The sequence below is a fragment of the Dromiciops gliroides genome, chromosome 1 (assembly GCF_019393635.1).
Source record: "Dromiciops gliroides isolate mDroGli1 chromosome 1, mDroGli1.pri, whole genome shotgun sequence".
Classification (NCBI taxonomy): Eukaryota; Metazoa; Chordata; class Mammalia; order Microbiotheria; family Microbiotheriidae; genus Dromiciops; species Dromiciops gliroides.
The window spans coordinates 231,813,790-231,837,195 of NC_057861.1; the positions used below are offsets into that span (position 1 = coordinate 231,813,790).

A 23,406-nucleotide genomic window follows, 5' to 3' on the forward strand; every position below is an offset into this window, starting at 1 on the left:
AAAACAAATGTTGAAAACTATCTTTACGTGTACTTGGAAAATAAAAAAAATACTTTTATGATAAAACAAAACAAAAAAAAAAGTTTTATGTTGCGGTTATGCCCCCAAAATGTAATACAAGTTCATTTAGGTTCTAAAGTGATGTCAAGACCTTTCCAGTCTTGGCATATTCTGATAGCTACCTACAACTCAAGTTACAGAAACCTCTCCCTTGGTTTTCAGACAGAGGTCAAGGTAAAGAAGTTTAGAGCTATATAATATATAGTACAACACCCTCACACTGCCATCTGATACAATAGAATGTAAAACTAACAACATATGGTTAAAAAATTTTGTTTCAAAAATTTTATTTGCTGTACAGTATTTATGGTACTACAGATTTCATGTAATATGAAAATGAAGTCAAATTTTTAATTTAGATGCTAGCACAAAAGGTCACAGAATTCTAGGTAAACACTGGCAAGAAAAACATTTTAAATGTTACTGATTTTATTTTGTATACTACATTTTATGGGTTAATTCAATTACTGTGTTATGAAAATGCATATTATCAGAATTAATGTTTTGTGATAAAGAACTATACACAGAAAAGTATAATTTCAGTGGTTTCTAGCAAAAGATTACAGTTTTTGGTGATTGAAGGACCTTACCCATCTATTTCCCATAGGTTCAATGTTTCAACATTTGTGTTTTTGAGTTTTGCACCATTTTCTACAAACACCTCTGTGAAAGTTGAGGATTGACTGTATTTGTAAATGCTCCTATAGTTAATAACATTGTAACCTTAAGCAGGAACTCTTTTCGACTGCAGAACTACTACAGTGATTCCATTGTTTGTTTGTTTGTTTTGTGAGGCAAGTGGGGTTAAGTGACTTGCCCAGGGCCACACAGCTAGTAAGTTTCAAGTGTCTGAGGCCGGATTTGAACTCAGGTACTCCTGACTCCAGGGCTGGTGCTCTATCCACTCTGCCACCTAGCTGCCCCTACTACAGTGATTCTAGAACTCAACTGTTCCCTGAAGATTAAAAAGTGACTGAGACATATTTGAATGGAAAATTATAGAACATGATGTACTCAGTATCAGTTATATTCTAACTGGAACTTTATATAAGTATCTCCACACCTTGGAAGACGTCTTCCTCCCATTTTATTTTTAAATGGTATTTCAGTGAACAACAAAAATTCAAAGGAAATTCAAAACTTTACTTACCTTTGACAGAAAATTTAAATGTTTTTGATGGCAATGGCCGGCCTGCATAAGTGTCTGCATTACTTTCATTCAATACAACTTGCAGTTTTAATGTGTAATTGCCCAGTTTTTGAATGTTTTCTGTATAAAAATTAAAAAAAAAATTACTAACCAGTCACCAAAATACTGTTAAGTTTCTTTAACATTTGAAGGATAACTCAACTCACCCATTTTCTTGAACCAGTAAGGCCATTTACCCCCATGCTGACTGATATGTGAAATTATTTCTTTATTCCCACTTGAAGCTTAATCGATCATAAAAGAAAGGAAAAATAGTTTCAATTATAATCAAGAAAACAATACAATTAGAGCAGAACTATGAGTTCAGCCAATAAATTCCATATAGTTTCATTTATTTCACCTTTTTAATAAGTCCCAAACTAGCAGAAAATATCTTGATAAGAAAAGAAAGAGCAATAATGAACTTTCAGCCATTTACTAGAATTTCTTTAATGCTTTCATTTTTTAACATTAATGCAAATCATTATAACTGGTTTAAAAAAAACAAACTATAGCATAGCAGCATTTCTTACTATCACCAAAAAATATTTCTCACAAATAAGCTATATTCAAAATAAAAAACAACTCATTAGCAGATATGTAGAGACAAAGGAAATGGTTACCTAATAAAACATGACTTTTTCTCAAACGCACTAATCTGCTGAACAAATAAATGTACATGGACATTTTTGTCTTTATTGTATTTTGTTTTAACTATAAGCACATTTTTTAAACTAATACAACACTAAGGGAGAGAGAAAAGGAGATGGAAAAGAAGATGGAGAGGGAGAGGAACAGGAAGAATAAGTAAGTAAGAAAGAGTAAGTAAGGGAAAAGAACAGCTAGCTCCTTTACCTTCACAATGGCTTACAAATGGGGCGGCTGGGGCAGCTAGATGGCGTAGTGGATAGAGCACCGGCCCTGGAGTCAGGAGTACCTGAGTTCAAATCCGGACTCAGACACTTAACACTTACTAGCTGTGTGACTCTGGGCAAGTCACTTAACCCCAATTGCCTCACAAAAAAATAGATAGATAGATAGATAGATAGATAGATAGATAGATAGATAGATAGATAGATAGATAGATAGATGATAGATAGATAGATAGATAGATGGGGCGGCTAGGTGGCGCAGTGGATAAAGACCAGCCCTGGATTCAGGAAGAACTGAGTTCAAATATGGCCTCAGACATTTGAAACTTACTAGCTGTGTGACCCTGGGCAAGTCACTTAACCCCCATTGCCCCACAAAAAACCAAATCAAAACAATGGCTTATAGTAAAAACTTGAGGGATGAAAAAGCCAGTGAACATGTTAACTATGATATTACCTCCTCTATTAAAATTTTCCGTTGCTCTGAGTCCACATAGCCCACAAGTTCCATGTGAACCATTTACCAGGCTTCAAAGAGGATTCAGGCTAAGGCAGACATATATGAAGTGCCTCCTAGTACTTTGTTAAATCTATGTTCCTTCCACAGTATAGCCAAAGAGATCATATAATTAAACACAGGACAATAAAAACTCTAATTGTATGAACCAAGATGACTTGGTCACTTCTGCTAACAGTATTTAAAATTCTTATAAAATTAAATCTAACAGAGCCTAGTTCCATGGAACTAAGCAATATTAGAGAAGGAACTTGGCAGTTCCTTCATCTAGTCCAATTCCTTCATTTTCTAAGTGAAGGAAACTGTTGATTTTTCCAAGGAAACAGCAAATTAGAGGTAGCTGGTGTGGTAAAAAGTTTTTAACCATCGGTTAGTGAATGTGGTAAAAAGATGCCAGTTTTTAAAGGACCACCCTTTCAGGGAGGAGACCAATGGCCATGCACGGGCTATGCACGTCAGCCCGGCTGCTAAGCACTCCACTTCCAGGGTGTGAGCTTAAAGGGCAAGGAGAGAACGGAAGTGAGCGCTCTTGCCTGCTTTCCTGGTCCGAGGACTGTGACACACAGACAGACGCTGACTGGAGTTGGACGCGGCCCGGCTCGCCATTAGCAGCACGTGCCTGACGCGGCTCTCTCTCCCCAAAGGTGGCCTTGGGCTTTTGGTGAGTTTTATACGGAATATAGACTAAGCTTAGACTTAGGACTATTTGTTTTGTATTTCTACTTTCCTATCCCTCTAATCAACATCACCTGGTAACTACCACACAATAAAAGCTCTAACTAGAGACCAGAAGCTTCTTCCATTTACTAGTCTGGGAGATAAATTAAGGGAAAGGTTAAAGAGAGGAAATGTATGATCTAGTATCCAATTTTAAATCTCACACTGGTTTGTGAGAAGCTATTTACAGACGTTAAGAAACTATTTTATGGATCTTTAATCTCCACTTGCATTGTTAAGTTCTCCAAAAGGGAAAAGGTCTTTGAAGTCTCTGTACTTTGATGATGTTTGTCCTTCATTCTCAAAGAGGACCATGACATCTAGAGGTGATGTCATGACTTGCAGTGAATTGGGTTTAAGTGAGGGAGGGCTGTGCAGTCACCAGAATCATTTTCTCCTCCAGAGCCACCTGGGTCCAGTGGCAAGATACACATCAGGACACCTGGATGTTTGAGGCAATCAGGGTTAAGTGACTTGCCCATGGTCACACAGCTAGTGTCACGTGTCTGAGGTAGGATATGAATGTACATCCTCCTGCCTCCACGGCCAACACTCTATCCATGGAGCCACCTAGCTGTCCCCTCACTTTGATAGTTTGAGGCTGAACACACATTGAGTACACAGAAAATACTAGGAAATGGGATGAGCTTATGGGATGAGACTATGTTTCAGAGAGATGTCACCCTTGTCTTCTAATCAGAGGAAGACGCTATGGAAAAAGTAAACTTTGCTATCAAGCCCTCTCAAAATCATCTTTAGGCCATCTCTCAAGACATACTTTTGGATAAGATCTTTAGCCAAGACAATGGGGTTAGTGATTTGGTTGTTGTTATTGTTATTGGGGGGTTTTTTTTGGGGGGGTGGAGGAAGGACGTAGGCAAAGAGATATGCAAAAGCTGAGATTCAGGAAATCAGAGGGCAAGTGATACTTTATTCTGGCCCTGCTAAAATGGATCATTGGAAGGAATCAAGCACCAAACCCTCTTGGGCCAGCTCTGCCCCTATACCCTCACTTCAGGATGATAAGATGTTGGGCAGTGAAATCTAAAAAAGGATTTTAGAAGTCATCTAATTGAATCCCCTTCATTTTATAGACAAAATTATTTCCTTCAGATTACATAACTAAATAATGGTGAGGTCAGATTTGATTCCAAAGCTGAGTCCATAATCTCATATAGTCCTCTTTGTCAGCACATCTATAACTCTTCTCTTTGTGTCAAGATAATGGAATGTGATAGATGAGATTTAGCAGATACTCAGGGGCCCACCTGGAGACTGATTTAAACTGATTGAATTGGATATGGTGAATGACTGTTGACTGCTTACTAGATTGTAAGCACATCTGGCTGGTACTTAAGGGTACTTAATAAGGTATGTTCTCATAAGCTAAAAACTTTGAACTTTACATTGAGACAACCTTCAGGTCTAGTGAACCAATAAATTTGAATGACACTACCCAATCAGCTTGAAGAACCTCCCATTTCTGGGAGGGGAACATGAAGGAGGAAGGGGACGCTTGGGCGTGGTGGCAGAAGACTTAAGAAGTGGGAGCTTAAGAAGGTTAGGATTGCCAGGTTATAGGAAATCTGTTCTCAAGCTTTCTCTTTCTTTTACTATCTTTCAATAAACCCTTAAAAACCTAAACTCATTTATCAGTGATTTTAGTCAGTTTCCCCCCAAAACTGGGGGGACAGATTAGAACCCACATTTAGAATTTTAAATTACACCTCTTTTACTTATGGACTCATGCCAACCAACTCTTGGTCAATCATTATAGCATTTCTTTCTATTATGATTCTGTCTCATCACTAGAGCCCATGGTTCAAATCCCAGTACAACTCACCACCACTCACAGATCTCTTTCAAAGGTGGCCTTGTTATGATCAGAATATAGTCAAAATAACAGCTATGGATGAAACTCTACTGAGCTCTAGCATTATTTTTTAAGCTATGACAACCAAAGTCCTAAAATGGAGTGCTTATTTTTTTCTAATTTGCAATGCCCTAAATATCACTCATCAGTGAATACTTTCTTTGATCCAGTGATACCACTATTAAGTCAATACCCCAAAGAGATTAAAGACCCACTTGTTCAAAAAGTGCATCTCTATTGGGAATAGCAAAGAAGTGAAAGTACAATCAAGTTTGTAGCTGGCATTTTCATACAGTTTAATTAAATAATCATCTTTTACTTGCAGGGCATTAGCTAGGCACTGGTAAAACGAAAGATGAAAATAGAGTTCATGACTTTAAAGAGATTATATCACTATACACCTAAACCTCAGCAAGAGATCAAAAAGGAAAAATTCCTAAAAGCTCCATTAATTTATGAATGATAAATTTAAAATAAATTTGCATATCATATGCCTCTGAAAAAACAGTAATATAGTTACAATGCCCATTTGTCTACTTACAATGTAAAATAACCTTGAGCTCAACTAGTAGTTTCTTTGACCCTCCATGACTTGTGCCAGGAAGCTTTTGCATGGCTTCTCCTTTCTTATTCAATATTTCGATTCTTAAAGCACCTATATATCAATGAAATATTAAAGGAAAAATAAGATTCATTAAGCGACAGACCAAGAATCTCAAGTTAGTGGTTACTGTTAATCAATCAATAATCATTTATTAAGTGCCATTTATTATGTGACAGATATAGTACTAAGGGTACAAAAACAATCTCTCAAAGAAATTATAATAAGGAAGATAAAAATTTTATATATAAGAATATGCATTGTATAAACACAAAATATATACAAGGTAGTTTTATAAAGTAGGGCAGGAGCAGCTAGGTGGTGCAGTGGATAAAGCACTGGCCCTGGTTTCAGGAGGACCTGAGTTCAAATCCGGCCTCAGACACTTAACACTTATTAGCTGTGTGACCCTGGGCAAGTCACTTAACCCCCACTGCCCCGACAAAAAAATAAATAAATAAATAAATAAAGTAGGGCAGAAGCAGTTGGGTGAGATCGGGTAAGGTTTCATATAGAAAGTGATGCTGGAGCTTTAGTCTTGAAGAAAGTAACAAAAGTCTCTGAGACAAAGGTAATGGAGAGAATTTCCAATACCAGGGAACAGCAAAAACAAAGGCATAAAAATAGGAGATGGAAATGGGGCAGCTAGATGGCGCAGTGGATAGAGCACCGGCCCTGGATTCAGGAATACCTGAGTTCGAATCTGGCCTCAGACATTTAACACTAGCTGTGTGACCCTGGGCAAGTCACTTAACCCCAATTGCCTCACCCAAAAAAAAAAAGGAGATGGAAAGTCCTCACTGTGAAGAATGGTGAGAAAAGCAGTATGTCTGGATTACACACAGGATGCAAGAAATGTAGTAATACACAATGAAGCTGGAAAGGTAGGATGTGCCACAGTTGTGAAGGTCCTTTAAAAGTCAAAATTAGGAGTTTATATCTTATCATAGAAGCAACATGGAGCTATAAGAGGTTACTAAATAGGAGAGGGACATAATCAAACAAATTTAAGAAAAATCATTTTGGCAACTGTGTAGAGCATGGACTGGAACAAAGAGTGACTTGGAGCAAGGACTGAACTATAAACTCTTCCTTAATCCTTATACACTAGAAAATTTAAATAGCCAAAAAGGTTTCATTTGTAATACTAGGCAGAAATCATACCAATAGGGGTCCCAGCAGGCCTGACTTCATTTGGCAACAATTCATCTCCTTCAGGCCAAGTTACAGATAAACGATCTGGAAGTCTATGACCAAAACATATCAAAATTCCAATTTATAAAATATGCCATAATGATAAAACAGGGAAAAAAATTTCTTGTCCAACTGAGCCAACACTTCTTTTTAAGGTGGATGATGGAATTTCTACTACACAAATTTCAGTAGAAATTATTTTCCCTCTCTCTACATATCACATTATTCATCAAAGGGAAATTTGAAAACAAAATGAAAGACTATGATTGCAGGTATGCACATGTATTGAGTTTTTATTTTATATAATTTAATTTTTATTAATGTAGAGATTTATTTTAGGTGAAAGTATGAATTCTAAGACTACAACACTTATCATTTGTAGTATTTACCCAGCTTTAGTTTTAAACATATTTAAGAATGAAAGTAAACTGAAAGAAGCCCTAAAGGACAATAAAGCCATAAGAAGAACTCTTATTTCTACTCATTGCTATAATATACAATGCTGAGGAAACAAACTTAATGATGCTTAGGGGAAAAAAAATCAGGTATACCAAAAATAAAGTCCCATTATGTAATCAGTTTACTAAATTTTAGCAATACTTAAAAAAAAATTCTCACAGCAAACCTAAATTTAATTGACACTGTAAATTTGTAATGCAATACTGTTTTAACAATTATTGCTTGCATCAAGTTCCTATGCCAAACTACAGACTGCCTGAAGGTTAACCTTCAGAAGTCACAAGACTTATCCTAGAAGCATTTAAGTTAAGTATGATTTAGCAGAGCTTGCATTACACTTTAACAAACCTTCAATACCCAAGGACTGTCAACTACATATGACCATTAGGCATCAGGACAGCAATTTAGTAGAGGAGAAGATCTTACCAATACTGAAAATATGGCAAAAGATATAATATGCTTATAGCAACAACTGTTCTATTATAAAACAGAACTGACAAAAATCACTAAAATACACTTTACGACTAAATAATATCATTCATGTTTAATGAATTTTACCTTGCCATTTCATCTTCTACATATTTTTTTATAGTTTTCTCAGCTACTGTCCTATCGAGCTTTGTGATTGGAACAGTTTTAATTTCATCATATAATGCTTGAGGCTCCTAAGTGCATAAAAACCAATGAATGACATAATGAGCAGGCATTTCAGAAACAAGCTGTATTTACTTAAAATAATGAAAACTTAACTTCCAGAAAAATGTACTTTCATCTCATTAAGTATTAAAAATATCTACCAGATATGTTATATTTTTTAAAAAGTACAATCATATAACCTCTTTAGATAACCAAAAATCCTGATCTATAATGTTAATCAAAAACCCTGTACAAATAAAGCATTTGTAATGACTATAATACTCTATGGTTCACTTTATCTCAACAACAATGAAATGCAGAAATCTATTCTAAAAACACATTTCGGGTTGAGGGAAAAAAAATCACATCACTGACAGTAACTGAAGCTTAATATTATGCAAGAATATTAATTCAATAATCTAAAAGATGCATAGTTGCTTTTCCCCCAGAGAGGGTATTCATTCAAGTACCTATCATCCAAACCCTCAACAACTCAATGGAATGCTCTATGAGGTACTATGACCAAAAAACATAACCTCCTGAAACTCAACCTTCCAATGATGAACCCCTCACGCTTATATTAACTGGTCCTAAAAAGACAATCTGTTTTAAGGGATTCATACTTAAAACCTTTCAAGCTTGATACAACATATATGAAATACTTTAAAATACTATTTCTGACTTCCATACCAAGAACGAGCCAACAGGGTGGAGCAATATTAAGCAAAAAGTAATTTTTTTAAAAAAAGGTTTGTTTTGTTTTAACATTTACTGAATCCAGAATCACAAAGTACCGAAAGAATTTCGATAATTTTCATTCATTCCTTGTTACCTTACCATTGCAATCTGAACCTCCCCTCCTGTAGCATATACATCTCCATCATGATCACCATAAAGAAAAAATTTTACTATGCTTCCATAAATGAGTGGAAGTGTCTTGGTTGTCTTAACCTAAAATTCATTAACAAAAAAACCCACAGTATTAATATTCACAACATTCAGAAAGTATGTTGTGAAAAAATAAATTACACACAAATACACATATCTATAATAGTCCATATAAAACTCAAATATGAAACAGCTTTTCATATTTGCAATTTTGTCAGGGTAGAGAACTTCCACTGTTACTGAAACCCCTCCAAAAGACTTAGTTTAAGTCCCAAGGAACTATCTAAAGCACACAGTTTGAGTGACTAGCCCAGGAACACACAGTACACATCAAAGGCAGGATATGAAACCAGATCTTTCTGACTCCAGGTTCAAAAACTATGCCCGCACCCCAGATCACATACTGGTTCAATAAAAATAATGACAGAGAGAAAAAGTACTGGGTTTGACATCTGCATTCTAGCTTTGGTGTGACTCTCATGTTTAAGAATAAGTGTCATTATATATGTTGCTCCATTTCTAGATCCACCCAAAATGAATACTTCTTGACCCATATTGAAAATGAGAAATTAAATATATTAATTCTAAAAATGTGGGAAATTGCTTAATAAGAATATTAAAACACAAAATTTTTTTTGAATAAAATCTTTGCAACCAACAAAAAGCACTGTGAACAAACTTAAAGTGATGAAAAGTTAATACTTCTTTCAGAAGTTTTAGGTCAGGTATAATAATCATTTTATAGATTTGACTACTTTAATAAAATTATAATTTTTCCCTGGGGCATATCCCTGTAAAATTTAGGGTAAGGGAGGGGGGACCCCCCCCCACAGATTTAATTAATCCAATTCAGAATGAAAAACAGTTACTACCGATTACAGATAATTACTTCACTTTTCAAAAGTCTATTTAGAATATTAGTAAAAGAAGACTGTATGTCTAAATTAACAGATAAGTGAAAGTGTGACATATTCTAAAACATTTATACTATTAAAAGTCATAATTTAAATCAATATTAGGAAGACGTAGTAAAGTTCCACATAATTTATTTTGGTTCCTAATTCTTTTTTTAAAAAAGAATTTAGGAATATTAAAAAACATACATGCTAAAAGGTAAACTTACCAACTGTCCCGCCTTGTATGTCTTTCCATCCCATTCTATCGCAGAGTATGTAGCCCATGGACTTTGCATTCTTTTAGAAGAAAGGTCTGTCCGTGTAATTAACCCTTTAAACAGTGTAAATTTTATTTGTTTGTCATACTTCTCATGACAGTCTTTCAACCACAAAGCAAATTCTCTGTCAATTTTCATTCTCTGTTCCTGTAAAATTTTGGGGAAAAAAATTCTCTAAAACAAAAACAGAACTATACAGAAGTATTCATAGTTCCCTCTCCATAGCCAAAGAAAGACCAGTACTTTTATTCATATCTATCAGAAACAACATGTAAGTTACAGAAACAAAGTAGAAACTATGGCATGCAAAGCACTAAACCACTGGAATTTTTCTAATTTAAACTAGAACAATTGTGTAAGCAAATATATAATTCAAAATACCAAAACATTACCTGTCCATTAAAAATCCTTGTAAAAAGAGTGTTCTTATCTTTCAGCTTTAGTTCCAGATCCATAAAAGTCAGTTTATTTGTGCTGACCTGAAATTTATCATTAGTGAATAATGCACCAGAAATTCTATTGTAGCATTCAATTGGTGCAAGGCCTCGCTTCTTAGGAGGAGCACACCAGTCAAAGCTTAAACAGAAGAGAAAATCATTTAGTAGAAGAACTAGATTCTATGGCACAATATGATGAAAGTTTTAAAGAAAATTGAAACTTACTCTTCTACAGTTGTGTATGGTATTAATCTTCCATTCCAAAAACATTCAAAAATGGGTCTTTTCCCTCTTGCTCCTTTTTCTACTATAAAACAGTCGTCGTCGTCATCATCATCTTTCAATTCTAGACCAAATCAAAAGGAAAAAAAGTTATTGCTATAAAAGAACATACAAATAAGATTTGCAATAACTTCTGTTGAAGCACCTACCAAACCTCAAGAAAAGTCTTTAGGTGATAATGGAGAAGGAAAAGTTTCAAAAATTCAAATAAGATGTGTATATCCGGGGGCAGCTAGGTGGCACAGTGGATGGAGCACCGGTCCTGGAGTCAGGAGGACCTGAGTTCAAATCCGGCCTCAAACACTTAACACTTATTAGCTATGTGACCCTGGGCAAGTCACTTAACCCCAATTGCCTCACCAAAAAAAAAAAAAGATGTGTTTATCTGTCTGTCTGTATATATATTTGTATACATATATATATTTAGGGAGAGGCCAGAAGGCAACAGTCCCCAACTTATCCTAAAAGCTGACTTCTAAGTCAACTGTTTTCATACTAAAATTAATTTTTTTATTGCACTAAGAATAAGGATTAGGTTCCCAGGAAAGCACATAAAAATGATCCAAAATCTGTCTCAAGTTTTCATGACACTGCTATCTCTTGATTACTGAACTTTTTGACCATTCCTTCCCTGGTCTCCTTTACTTGGCTATTATCTTTCCTTTCCTTTCCCTAACTGTGGATGCTCCCCAAGGGTCTATCCCATGATATTTGTTACTTGTATAGCCTTGAGGAAGTCAAAGTAATTTCCCCGGGCCTCAGTTTCTTAATCCATAAAACAAGGAGGTTGGTGTAAATGGTCCCTGAGATCCCATCTAGATCCATATCCCATGATCTCTGGGATCAAATATAACTTCCTAAGTCACATAAAGCCCTTCGCAACCTGGCTCCAATCTACCTTTCTAGTTTCATTACAAATTATTCTCTTCTATACACAGGATGATCTAGTCAAAATGTCCTTGATGTTCCTCACACCTGATATTCTAATTCCCTTCTTCAGGCCTTTGCAAAGCAGAAAGGTAGCACAGTGGATAGTTCTGGGCCCGGAGTCAGGAAGGTCTGAGTCTAATTCTGGGTTCAGACACTTATTAGCTATGTGACTCAGGGAAGTCTCTTGGCCTTAAGTAACCTTACTTGTAAAATGGGGATGACAGTACCTACTTCACAGCTGTGAGAGACAAATGAAATATTTGTAAAGTGTTTCACACATAGGAGCTTAACAAATGCTTATTCTCCTCTTCTCCCCTTATCTCACTGCCATGCCCAGAATGCCTTCCCTTCTCACCTCTCTGACTTCCTTCAAAGTTCAGCTCTAAAGTCATTTCTAACACGAGTCTCTTCCTGATTCCCTCCCATCCCCAAGCTACTAGTGAATCCTGAATACTTTCTATTTCATATATACTTATGTGTACAGGTTGCCGCTCCTCACAGAATGTAAGCACCAAGTACAAAATTGTTTCCTTTGTCTTTTTATCCACAATGACTGGAAGCATTTGATAAAATTTGTTCAATGATAAGTTCCCCTTTAGTAATAATGTTACAGATGAATAGGCTAGGGGCAGCTGGATGGCACAGTGGATAGAGCACTGGCCCTGGAGTCAGGAGTACCTGAGTTCAAATCCGGCCTCAGACACTTAACACCTACTAGCTGTGTGACCCTGGGCAAGTCACTTAACCCCAACTGCCTCACTAAAAAAAAACAACAACAACAAAAAAAAGATGGATAGGCTAACTGTAAAGCACCATGAGGAAAGAGGCTGTTTGTAAAGCATCTATTACAAAACTAGTTCCTATGACAAATAGAATTTATTTTTATTACAAATTAAGATGGTTTAATAATGATTTAAACATGGTTAATAATAATGTTCATGGAATTAAATATAGAAACCATACACTGAGATTCCATTCAGAATTTGTTCCTACCCTAGTAACAAAAGTAATCTGAAAATCAAGGGCTCCCTCACTTCCAGGATGATGATAGCAAGGGCTCCCCCCTCAGTGGGTTAGGACATTTGATACAAAAGAGAAATAAGGAAGCAAAAAAAGAATACATCTTTCTTCAGTGACAATAAAAAAATTTAATTTTCAAAAAAGGGAGCCAGGTAAATATTCTCAGATTATAGAATCATTAAAAACACTACAATTTGTCTAAGTGAAAGTAACTCTCTTGATCAATGGCTCAAAGGAGTGGTAGGGAATGCAACCAGAGGTCAAGTTAAGGTTTGTTTTGGTTAAGAACTACCTACATAATGAGATAATTTGCATAAAACCTAAAGCATAATTAAGGAATAAACCTGATAGTAAATTAAGTAATACTTACAGAGATCCTTTCAAAGCAGATTAATTCCTATCATTTCCCTAGACCCTCCAACTATCTATCCTACAATTTTGCCAACATCTTTAGGAATGTTCACACTGAAAATAACTACTGAAATGGTGGTGGCCTTTTCAAACTAGGTGAGGAAAAAACAACTATAGTTAATGAAGACTTTAGTCCTAATCTTGTTTTTTTTTAAATTTTAAACAAGGTCAGATTATTCAAGTAATAATCATAAATTACGTATAGTTAGTTACATTACAGAGTATCTTACTATAATTATGTATCCGTAAATAGAGTACCTATCTGCTCTGACTGAGACCAGGCATGATACTGATGAAGTAATACTTCATACCTCTCCAGAGATGACATACTCAACACCCAAAATGTCTGGAGAATCTGGCTATGAACAAGGAAGCAACCAAAAAGAAAAATGTTCTACCAATTGAGATGTGAAAAGCCCATACACTGAAGCTTAATGAACTTGACTCTCAAAGATCTCCTAAACAGGCCTTCAAATGAAACCAATTTTTTTCTTAATTCAGACACAACCCAAACAAGCACAGTTATTTCATTTCCTAGTCCACACAAGATTGAAAGGAACAAATAATAAAGTATGAACACTGCTAAAATTATTACAAACAGAATCTTTCCTGTTAAGGTAACAGAAAGAAAAATAAAAAATAATTTTAAAAACATACAAGAGTTCAGAAAAATATAGTTCTTTGTGCCCATTTATTGTTGGGGACACGTCTACAAATACACATGTATACAAAATATGCATCGACATCCATCTCAATAACCTCTGCAACTCATCATTTTAAAACCCAAACACTTTTCTTGAACCACAACTTTGTAGAAGTAGGATATAGGACCAACATACTTGATGGAAAACATGGATCATCAGGATAAGTCTCTTTATCATATAAGAAAGGATGATAGCGAATGATTCCTTCAACCACACCTTCTCCTTCTACGTGGGACTTGAACTCAAAACTATCTGCTGCCGTATTTATATATAAAGTCTGCATGTCATCTTTGATCTCTCTAAGGTTGATAATCTTAGGTACCTTCCCTTTTTCAAACATAGAAATCTAGAACAAAAGTTAACAAAAATAAACAATCAAATAAGTGTTAAATACAACTTAAATGTGAAAGCTCATTGCTTGTACCCAACTACTACTCAATATGGTATGGTACAATTAAGACTGTTAAGTCAATATTAAACATCTAGCTCAAAAAAGAAATTAAGCTTTAGAAAAATAAATTATATACAATAGTAGAAGAATTACAAATGAACGCAAATAACACAATACTATATTTTACTCAAAGTAGATCTACTAGTGGTGAAAAGCAGTGATGACAAATGTCATGATACTAGCAATTCACATTTATACAGTACTTTGTAGTTACAAAAGGCTTTTTATATATGTGATCTTATTTCATCCTTAAAAAATCCTATTTTACCAAGTTCAAGTATTACTTTACAAAGCAAGAAACTGAAATTGAGTGTTTAAATAAACTTGTATTAGGTCAAATAGCTAATAGAACAGAAATTCTTTTAATTCCAAATGAAGGGTTCTTCAATGCTGTGTCCCTCAAATGAGGCAAAAAATGTTGAGCACTCTGAATTGCTTCTACTTCACCACTACTTTTTCTCTGAAGAAAAAGAAAACATCAGTTAACCAAATCCAGCTGGTCAGCATCCGTAGCAAAATCATGGAATCATCAACCAAGAAGTGATGAGAACAATCTGGTCATGATACCTCATGAGAAATCATCCAGGCTTTGCTTGAAGACATCCAGGGAGAACCAACCCACTACACTCTAAGGTAGTCTTAAAGCTTTATGGCCAAAGGAAGTAGAAATCACAAAGAATGAAAGAGCACAGGAAGAAAAGTTACTAAATGTTTTTTAAAAGGTTAAAAGGAAGACTAAGATAAGTAGTAATGGTGAAAGCACCTAACTCCCCTTGATGAGTTCAAGTAATGAAGCTCAGACCATTTAGATTCTCAGGTGTAAAAAAACTGGTAAGGTAAATATGTGGCTGAGACACTGTCAATGATCTCTTGGGGGGGGGGGAGGGGGGAGGAAGAAGTAGTCTGGAAACCACAGCCAGTGAGCTTGATTCATATTATTAACAAAATGTGAAAATGCATTACAAGAGCACTGGTTAGAGAGTATCCAGAAGAGAAAAGTGATATCACAAAAACCAAGACAGCATAGCATCATCAAAAAAAGATCAGGTCAAAAACCTCATTTTCTTTCTTTATAAGGTTAGGTTACCAGCCTGTTATATCCAAGAAATGTTGAAGGTAAGAGTGTTTCCAGATTTTGCAAAAGCATTCAATAAACCTCTTGTGTCATTTTTAGGGACAAGATGGAAGGAGTGAATTAGCAAATAAGCCAGGTAGGTGGGTTTAAAACACACTGTATGGCAGTTAGTAATTAATTATGTTTCAAATTCAATTTCAAAGGTGGTCTGTGGTGGACGTATCCAAAGAATCTGCACTTGGTCTTGTGCCATTTAACATTGTGATCAATGAATGAGTTAAGGGAAAGACATAAATAGTATGTTTATGAATATATGTAGATAACAGAGAGCACTAGAACTCTACTTACTCCTGTGGATAGAATATTAAGCTGTCACTTAGAAGAAGGATTAGATCTGTTCTGCTTAGTCTAAGTAAATAAAACTTGAGTAAAAGCTGCAAAGAGGAAAATCTAGGCTTAATGGAAGGAAAAATCTCCTAATAAATAGAGCAACACAAAGCAGAATGAACTGCCTTAAAGAGCAGAAGGACCTCCCTCACTTGAACTTGAAGCAAAAGCTGAATAAGCACTTGTTCTGTATGTTGTAGAGGGGATTCTTGGATTAGATAACCACTGATGTCCCTTTCAACTCTGAAATTCTGTTCTTGCAACATTTAAGATTCTGAGAATGATCCCCCTTCTATCAATTTAGTTCACTAAACTACTTAGGTAACAGAAAAAAGGGGAGAAAAATTTCCCAGGTATTTTATCTAGTCATCATGATCTAGGACAAGAGACCTTACAAACTGAAATATTTGGAATGTGTTTACATCTTACTTCCATATCAATGTTGTTGAATGGTCCAACTTCTTTTGTTGCAGCATTTGTTTCATTTCCTTTTGGTCCATGAATATAGTAATGATAAATGTGTCTAGAATTGAGAACAACAACTTTATACTGAGTTATTTGTAATTATTACTACATTTAACAATTTTCTACAAAAAAAAACAGTCATTACATGAGTTTTATTTATCTCAGCTTTGTAAAATACCACTCTTCAAACTTTAGGACAAACATCTATTTACCTAAATGCAATATTCTAAAAACAAATGAAATTGAAATATTTAAGAGTCTCACTGTAAGTCCTAAAATTTTGGAACCTCTTCCTGCAATTATTTTCATGATTAAAACACAAAAAGTTAAATCTTAGTGAATTAATACAAGGTAGGTATGCCCAGATTTTTAGCTACTTTTCCAGGAAAGAACAATTTTTTGTTCTCCATGGTATGAATTAAGAGACTACTAATTAAAGCTTGCACCCCAGCTATTTTTTAAAATGCTACTGAATAAAAAGGCAATAAAGTAGAATCACCTGTAACTAAATCTATTTCCTCTTTAACTCTTCATTAATGGTATAACAATGGGAACTACTCATTAACTTAACCCCCCTGGAACTAAATTATATTTTAATGGAATAAAAAAATTCACATTTGGAAGATAATTCTTTGTAACCTAGAGGAGAAAATAATTTCTACTGCTCAAACCACAATTAGTGGTAATGTTCACTTTTTTCACAGAAGTCAAAGCTGAGGATGAAGGATCTGATGATGTTGTTGGTGTCCTGCTCTACAACTGTTTTGTAACTTTGAGTCTTTGAGTCACCTGAGGCCCTGACTTCCTAGGGTCACAATATCATGTGCGATGGTTGGGACATGAAAACCAAGACTCTGAGATTGATGGTCTATCATACACACTAAAAGACCCAACTTAACTTTTCAAAATGCTATCCCTATATTACATATACAAAGTCGAATGATCTGTAATTTCATCATAATGGGGGTGTGGCAACCAACTCCTATGACCCCTCTCGTTGGTGGACAGCTCATGGGGATTACCTGAAATACTGAGGGATTAAATTATTTGTTCAAAGGTCACATAGGTGGTGCCAAAATGGATATCCGAACCCCGTCTTGCTATCTCCAAGTCTAGCAACATTCATCAAACCATAATACTTCTAACTAAAATTCTTAGGGGAATAAAAACAACTATGTGCTAATTTAATGGTCTAGTTTGTAGGAGATATAAACTTTTTAAAAGATGAAAAATGTGCATTTGGTATCCTTCCAAATGAACTTTCAACAGGAAAGAAAAATTTTTTAAGTATACAAACAGATTCAACAACAGATTATTGGGGGGGGGGAATGGGGATTAAGTGACTTGCCCAGGGTCACACAGCTAGTGTCAAGTGTCTGAGGTCAGATTTGAACTCAGGTCCTCCTGAATCCAGGGCCGGTGCTTTATCCAGTGCTCTGCCTAGCTGCCCCCCTTAACAATAGATTTTATGTATTAAGTGTGGTAAGCATTTATATTTTAAATTAATCATTTTATGTACACAATAAAAATCCACTACTTATAAATACATACTTTAAGACACTTATAAAAATGATACATTACTATTTGGGTTATAAAAAAAATACAATGACCATCACTAAAGATAACTTATATAGCATACTATATCAAATAAAGCTACCTATTAAATATATTTCTTTGCAAGGAATATTGTAGATTAAGATGTAACTGAAAGACATTATGATTCTAGCACAATAGGTCTACAAAAAACAATAGTTCCACAAAATCTCTAGGTCCCTTCCATCTCTCAGATTTTATAACTGAGTGTAACAAAGTATTATTTCTACTTAACCAGCAAGACTCCATCACTTTAAAAAGCTTGATAAATTTTTACGTATGACATATCTTGAGACAAAAAAAATTTTTTCTAAAAGAAAAAACCTGAAATTCCCATGATTTGGTTGAGAAGATATAACTTTATAACCAACTTTTCAGGAATATGTCTAGTCCAAAAGATATGCCTAATTAAACAATAAGAATAGGGTCATTACCTTTCAGGTACTCACCAGAGTATATTCTAATCAAATACCTTTATAGAAGGATTGTTAAACTTATTATACAGCCCCTCCAGCCCTATTCTTGACTTCCTCTGGACTTCAAAACCATTCCCCCCTCCACTTAATGGAGGCTTATCCTGAAGCTTCCCTTGGCACCCAGAGTCTCCTCACCCAGGAACATCTAATCACCATGGATTATGCCTCTGCAAGGCCACCCCACTTAGGGAGTTTCCATTAGAAACTCCATTAGTGAGTTTTCCCTGGGGCTTCATTTTGCAATGGGGCAGATCTGCCTTCATTCTCCTTTAGGCTCTATTCATGGTACTATCCCCTTCCCCACTTTACAATTCCCTTTTGTGTACTGCCTTACTACCCCTCCCATTAGAATATCTAAAACTCTTTCAGGTCAAGGACTTTTCTTTCTTTTTGTCTATATATGTATCCCTGGCATTTAGCACAGTACCAAGAAGTACTTAATAAATGTTTTGTTTCCTTCCTTCCTATGCCTTAGTATTTTAGGGCTCCATTATTTCATTCGCATAAGTATACCATTTAACACTAAGGATTGAAATCCCTCAAAAGCTTAGTAGACAAATAAATGTACTGCCATATTGCCCCTTCCACCAAAAAAAAAAAAAAAAAGTAATAATCTGCTTGCAAGACCATCTTGCGATGAATTCTTTCTAAACTTACCTTTTTGGGGCACCACAGTTTGATTGCCCATACCCAGTCTAGCGCTATGGAGGACTTTACAGAACTTCTGTTCTGCTCACATAGCCTCTGAAAACAAATCACTCCCTCCACATCATAATAACACACTCAAGGAGTTGTTTAATGACTGAATTAAATAAAAGAATTTAAAGCCATTCATTCTTACCAAAAAAATTATTTTCAACATTTTAACCCCACATAATATATTTCCAAGCAAAATATTAAAATTGACTTACGCTAATTGTCTTGTCCAAAGATGAAAATAATTTTTCAAGTACTGTACGTGATCTGTTTGCACTCCTGTAATAACCACTGCAGTAAAGCTATCTTTTTCTCTCTCCTCAAGAATAAGATTGTGTAGAAACCTTTCATCATCATTTGTGATGTGAGCAGAGTCTGATGGCTAAAAAAATGAATATAATCATAAGACTGTGATATGCCATTAAGAATAAAATTGAAATTATATGAACAAAGAAAACATTGGTATAGTTAATAAAAATTTATGACTGTATGGAAACTAGTCTGGGGCTATATAAAAACCTGCACTGAGAAGCTAGGCTAAGGTACCAAACTAATTTTAGCCCATTATCAAATGGGTTCAACACCAGAAAATGATATGATTTTATCAGTAAAAATGACATTTAAAAAGAAGTATTGCCAACTGCTTTGCTGCTAAACACCAAAGACCATGGGACCTTTCCATCTGAAACCTATATATGTCTGGCTCATGTTCATTGAAAGCAAAGACTTTCTTTTCTATTTATATCTCTAGCACTCAAAGTGATTTGCACATATTAAGTAAGGGCTTAATAAATGCCTCATTAATTCATATTAGTACATAAGCAAGAAACCCTATCTAGAGGTTGTCAGAGTGATATACTTAAGCAACAACTTGTTAATAACTTGAGTTACCGAGGTAACAACGTGAAAATAATTAAACAATGAACCAAAAGGAGGCATGTAGTAGAGGAAAGGAAGTGGGTTAATCTTACCCAGAAATGTTATATTCTTTCTACAGGTTCCCTAATACTTAACTTTGGGGTAGGGCTAATCTCCAGGTCATTATCATAAAGCTAAAAGGTAGAAAGAAGGCATACCTAACTAACATTCCTAGCTTAGCCAAAAGAAACTTTGTCCAATTCAAACCATCCTAGCAAAGGATCTCTAACACCCAACTTTTTAATATAAGTATCTGAATAAATTTGGGGGGGGGGGGGGCGGGAAGAGAGGCAACTGGGGTTAGGTGACTCGCCCAGAGTCACACAGCTAGTAAGTGTCAAATATCTGAGGCGGATTTGAACTCAGGTACTCCTGACTCCAGGACCAGTACTCTATCCACTATACCACCTAGCTGCCCCTTGAATAAAATTTTTTAAAAAGAGAGCACTACACACACACACACACACACACACACACACACACGTGTGCCATATATAAAATGTGTAAATATATCTATATTACACACAGACTAAACATATGGAACAGATCTATCTATATGGTTTATTTGCAGTTAAAGAACACAAACTTTGAAATCGTTTAAAGTTCTATGAAATGAGGGTGGTCTTAATATATTTCTTTTTTTTTTTTTTTTGCAGGGCAATGAGGGTTAAGTGACTTGCCCAGGGTCACACAGCTAGTTAAGTGTCAAGTGTCTAAGTCTGGATTTGAACTCAGGTCCTCCTGAATCCAAGGCCAGTGCTTTATCTACTGCGATACCTAGCTGCCCCCTTAATATATTTCTTAACATAAAACAAAATACAAAAGAATTTAATGGAAAATTTGAGAAGTATGAAAAATGTTCTAATAACAACTCCACCAGTGAACATAGGTTTGAGACTATACTGGATAAGCTCATAGGTGAAAGAAGCCTTAGTACCTAGTCAAACCACTTTCATTTACAGATAAGGAAATAGAGGTACAGAGATTAAGGTCACACAGGTAGAGCTACAGTAATAGGGCTGGAATAATAACCAAATCTTCTAACTTGATATACATCACTGTTTCCACTGTGTCAAGCTACCATGTCACTTTTAAAATTTAATCAATAAGTATATTTAAACTCCTTTGACATATTTTCAAACCAGAAACATTCAGACACAATACCATTCTGTAATATAATACATATCATACAATGTGTGTGTGTGTGTACGCACGTATGCACGCACGCACAAGCACTTTCGAGCACAGGTGTCCAGGGAGAAAATATTAAGAAATCTGACAATCTTATGGTGAAAGAATATTCCTAGGTCTATGTGTGCATAGAGAAGGTATAATGAGTCCTTTCTTTACTTTCTCTATGAAGCACTGGAAATATGAGTGTTTCTTTGGTATTGATCTATATTTTCTTGTCCTGGGTAACATAACAGGCACTGTATTCTTAAAGGACATCAGGAGCTGATGCCAAGAACAATGAGGGGTTTGGAACAGCATCTCATTCATATGAACTGATTTGTATCACAGGTCTATACTGAGTCAGTCTATAGTAGGTCAGTCTTCTTCACTATAATCCTCTTTGTTTACCTTTATTTAAAAAATCATATTTGTTGATGTTTTTTAAACTCGTTTTAAAAAATTTTTTAAATTCTACCACCCTAGGAAAAGAACTAGAAGAATTTCTATTGCTAAGCTTCTATGGGATAACTAGGGATAACTGGAAATGATCCCTTCTGCATTTTCAACGTTTTTGCTAATTTATAGCATAGAAAAAATGTCTCAAAGCAATGGCATCAAACTCAAATGCAAAAAGGGACCACTAAATCAAAAATGAAGATCCCTGGGGACCATGTATTGACTTAGAAAACCACAATTATTTGTTTTATTGTATTCTTATTGTTATTTTGTTAAATATTTTTCAATTACATTTTAATCCGGTTCAGTAAATGTTGTGAACCACAAGTTTGAAATCTTTATTTTTAGAGTATGCTAAATTAATTAATACTGAAAAATACCACGCATGCCAACATATGGGGATTAGTTTTTATAACTGTAGTGCAAACATTTTGACTAATACAACTTCCTCCAAAGAGATCTTTAATAAATCCTTAAAAGAAATAAGAATAAACCAAATACTCATTCACTACTTATTAATCTCCACAACATTCTTGAATGGGATGCAGTATATTTCCATTTTGCAGAATCAAAGAAAACTAATATATTGCTAAGCTCAAAGTCAGTTTTTAAAAAGGATGTGATTGGGGCAGCTAGGTGGCACAATGGATAAAGCACTGGCCCTGGAATCAAGAGGACCTGAGTTCAAATCTGACTTCAGATATTTGACACTTACTAGCTGTGTGACCCTGGGCAAGTACTAAATCCTTATTGTCCCACCAAAAGAAAAAAAAAAAAGATCAAGCGCAGAGGTCAGTGCCGTCTTGGAACTCAAAAAAGAATGTGATATGGTGAAATAATATTAAGAATATTGAATTAGGGCTCAAAAGACTGGTGTTCTAAATATAGGCTTCATCACTTATCAGCCACAGTGTTATTTACAAGAGTGCTATTATCACAAAACCTGGTAAAAATACAGCACTGTCATGAGTATCAGGTGAATGTACATACACACACATATATAAAGTATTTTGTAAATGGTAAAGCATCATTCAAATATAAACTATACAGTATAAGAAATGGTAAAAACTCCAAACATTCAACTTCCAAATAAACCCACCAAACTCCTCTATTAGCATTACAAATAAAATAAGCCTATTCACAAGCATATATGAAACTATCTGTCCTAATCCTAATTTTGTCTCTTAAAAATGATGTTGGGGCAGCTATTTGGCACAGTGCATAGAGCACTGGCCCTGAAGTCAGGAGAACTTGAGTTCAACTCTGGCCTCCAACACTTAACACTAGCTGTGTGACCCTGGGCAAGTCGCTTAACCCCAATTGCCTCCCCACCCCACAAAATGAGGTTAGTTCTACAATGGAGAAAAGATGGGGCAATGAGCCAAATCAAAGTAATAACTCTGAGGCTCTGTTTAGAGTATTTAACTTCTGTGTCTCAATCATCTTTGGATCCATTCTCCAACCCAACATGTACCAACACAATCCTTCACAAATCTATAAACATTTTTTAAATCAATTGATAATCCAATACCTTATTATCATTTGACACTCTGATGCTAGAATGTTGCCTTAACATAATAAAATATGAACATTTTAAATAGGACTACAGAGTAACTTTTTATAACAGAGCTTTAAAAGAAAATGCAGAAATCACCAATTTAATCACTCTGTGACTTAAAGGAAAATGAATATACACAGATAATTAAGGAACTTAATTGTTTAAACTGCTAATAAGTGATAATATTGGTACCT

General features: G+C 35.2%; 1 protein-coding gene across 2 annotated transcripts in view; it reads right to left on the minus strand.

Annotated features, from left to right (window-relative positions):
- Window positions 1–23,406, minus strand: part of SMCHD1 (structural maintenance of chromosomes flexible hinge domain containing 1) — a 175,891-nt gene that overhangs the window by 114,272 nt on the left and 38,213 nt on the right. For both annotated transcript variants that reach the window (XM_043963441.1, XM_043963450.1), the window contains exons 8-19: window positions 19,323–19,489; window positions 16,307–16,400; window positions 14,100–14,310; window positions 10,843–10,963; window positions 10,573–10,756; window positions 10,130–10,327; window positions 8,956–9,069; window positions 8,041–8,147; window positions 6,994–7,076; window positions 5,770–5,883; window positions 1,417–1,494; window positions 1,211–1,330 (exon numbers count right to left, since the gene is read on the minus strand). In XM_043963441.1, coding sequence (XP_043819376.1) covers window positions 1,211–1,330; window positions 1,417–1,494; window positions 5,770–5,883; window positions 6,994–7,076; window positions 8,041–8,147; window positions 8,956–9,069; window positions 10,130–10,327; window positions 10,573–10,756; window positions 10,843–10,963; window positions 14,100–14,310; window positions 16,307–16,400; window positions 19,323–19,489 — 1,591 coding nt within the window. The remainder of the gene's footprint in view (window positions 1–1,210; window positions 1,331–1,416; window positions 1,495–5,769; window positions 5,884–6,993; window positions 7,077–8,040; window positions 8,148–8,955; window positions 9,070–10,129; window positions 10,328–10,572; window positions 10,757–10,842; window positions 10,964–14,099; window positions 14,311–16,306; window positions 16,401–19,322; window positions 19,490–23,406) is intronic.